Below are 1,076 nucleotides of genomic sequence, written 5' to 3'. Positions count from 1 at the left end.
AATTTTGGCTCAATTTCACATTCAGAAATTTTCTTTTAAGTTTTTGAAAAATTTAGTCCATCTAAGCCATCCAGCAATCAACCAAAAGTTTAAGGAGAATATAAATTGAATAAGGAAAACTCTGAACTACTGCACCTCATTTCATTACTTCTCACCAACCCCTGACATATTACTGTTATTTGCTGCTGTATACACATATCCACAAATGAATATTGTGTCTGGGTTTTGTCCTTGTTGAGGCTGCATCCTGCCCCTTGGTGGAAGGTCTGTACCTGCAGGAAGCAGACAGCATGCTGCAGCTGCTGTGTGTTCCCTCCCAGCACCGCACCGACATACTGGCATGGATCTGCAGCAGGTAGAATAAAGTGCATAGAACATTACCCATGTTTTCATCTAAGTTTAGAACTAATTTGTGTATCAGTATAAACAAACCTCTCTGTGACTGTGTCATTTTACAGTATCAGTCCAAATTTTGCCAATTCCAAGGTGATGACAATGGGATCTAAAGACCCAGATGTCTTGACTAAAGGTAATGTTGCCTCCTAATGGAATAGAGGAAAAATAATTGAAGTGACAGTGCCCAGGGTTTATAATTTATAGTTTGTTTTTCCGATCTGTTTTTGTATAGAAATGGCTGTGTTTGGGCAGAAGCTGATGCTGTGCAAAGCAGGTGACCTCGACCTGATCAGGGTGAGAGGCTGCAGCAAAATAGCACTGATGTCATCAATGTACAGATATTCATTGTAACAGTAAATAAAAATGTTCTATCATGTCTTTGTAATTTGTCAAACCATTTATCCAGGGTGATGCAAGTCATCGTCGACAACTTCTGTTCCTGGAGCAGCTTTTAACTCTAGTCCCAGGCTGCAAGAAATCTGCTGGGCACAGAGTGGATAAAGAGATGCTTCTGAACGAGCTCTATGCTGCTGAGAATCTGCCTCACCTCACACAAATGCTCAAACCCACCCTCGAGCCCTGGCCTGCACACATCAAGTACATAGAATTTACTGTCACTGACTATCCTCACAATCAGAAACAGGTTTATGTCAAGTAGGTTTTCACATACAAGAAATTTG

At 40.8% G+C, this 1,076-nt stretch overlaps 1 protein-coding gene across 1 annotated transcript; it reads left to right on the top strand.

Annotated features, from left to right (window-relative positions):
- The first annotated feature begins 208 nt into the window (after positions 1-208).
- Positions 209-1,059, top strand: LOC109954134 (HAUS augmin-like complex subunit 7). The gene is made up of 4 exons (XM_020589536.1): positions 209-355; positions 459-529; positions 629-690; positions 803-1,059. The coding sequence occupies exons 1-4, from the start codon at positions 291-293 to the stop codon at positions 1,052-1,054; spliced, it is 450 nt and encodes a 149-aa protein (XP_020445192.1). The 5' UTR covers positions 209-290; the 3' UTR covers positions 1,055-1,059.
- The last annotated feature ends 17 nt before the right edge of the window (positions 1,060-1,076 follow it).

The sequence above is a fragment of the Monopterus albus genome, unplaced genomic scaffold (genome assembly GCF_001952655.1).
Source record: "Monopterus albus unplaced genomic scaffold, M_albus_1.0 scaffold3558.1, whole genome shotgun sequence".
In the NCBI taxonomy this organism is placed as follows: Eukaryota; Metazoa; Chordata; class Actinopteri; order Synbranchiformes; family Synbranchidae; genus Monopterus; species Monopterus albus.
This window is presented reverse-complemented; position numbering and strand designations above follow the sequence as displayed.

Bases quoted from the DNA above. Each gene is read 5' to 3' on its own strand.
- LOC109954134 (XM_020589536.1), top strand. From the start codon at position 291: ATGCTGCAGCTGCTGTGTGTTCCCTCCCAGCACCGCACCGACATACTG. The intron at 356-458 runs GTAGAATAAAGT...GTCATTTTACAG, and splicing joins CTGGCATGGATCTGCAGCAG to TATCAGTCCAAATTTTGCCA. The intron at 530-628 runs GTAATGTTGCCT...GTTTTTGTATAG, and splicing joins CCCAGATGTCTTGACTAAAG to AAATGGCTGTGTTTGGGCAG.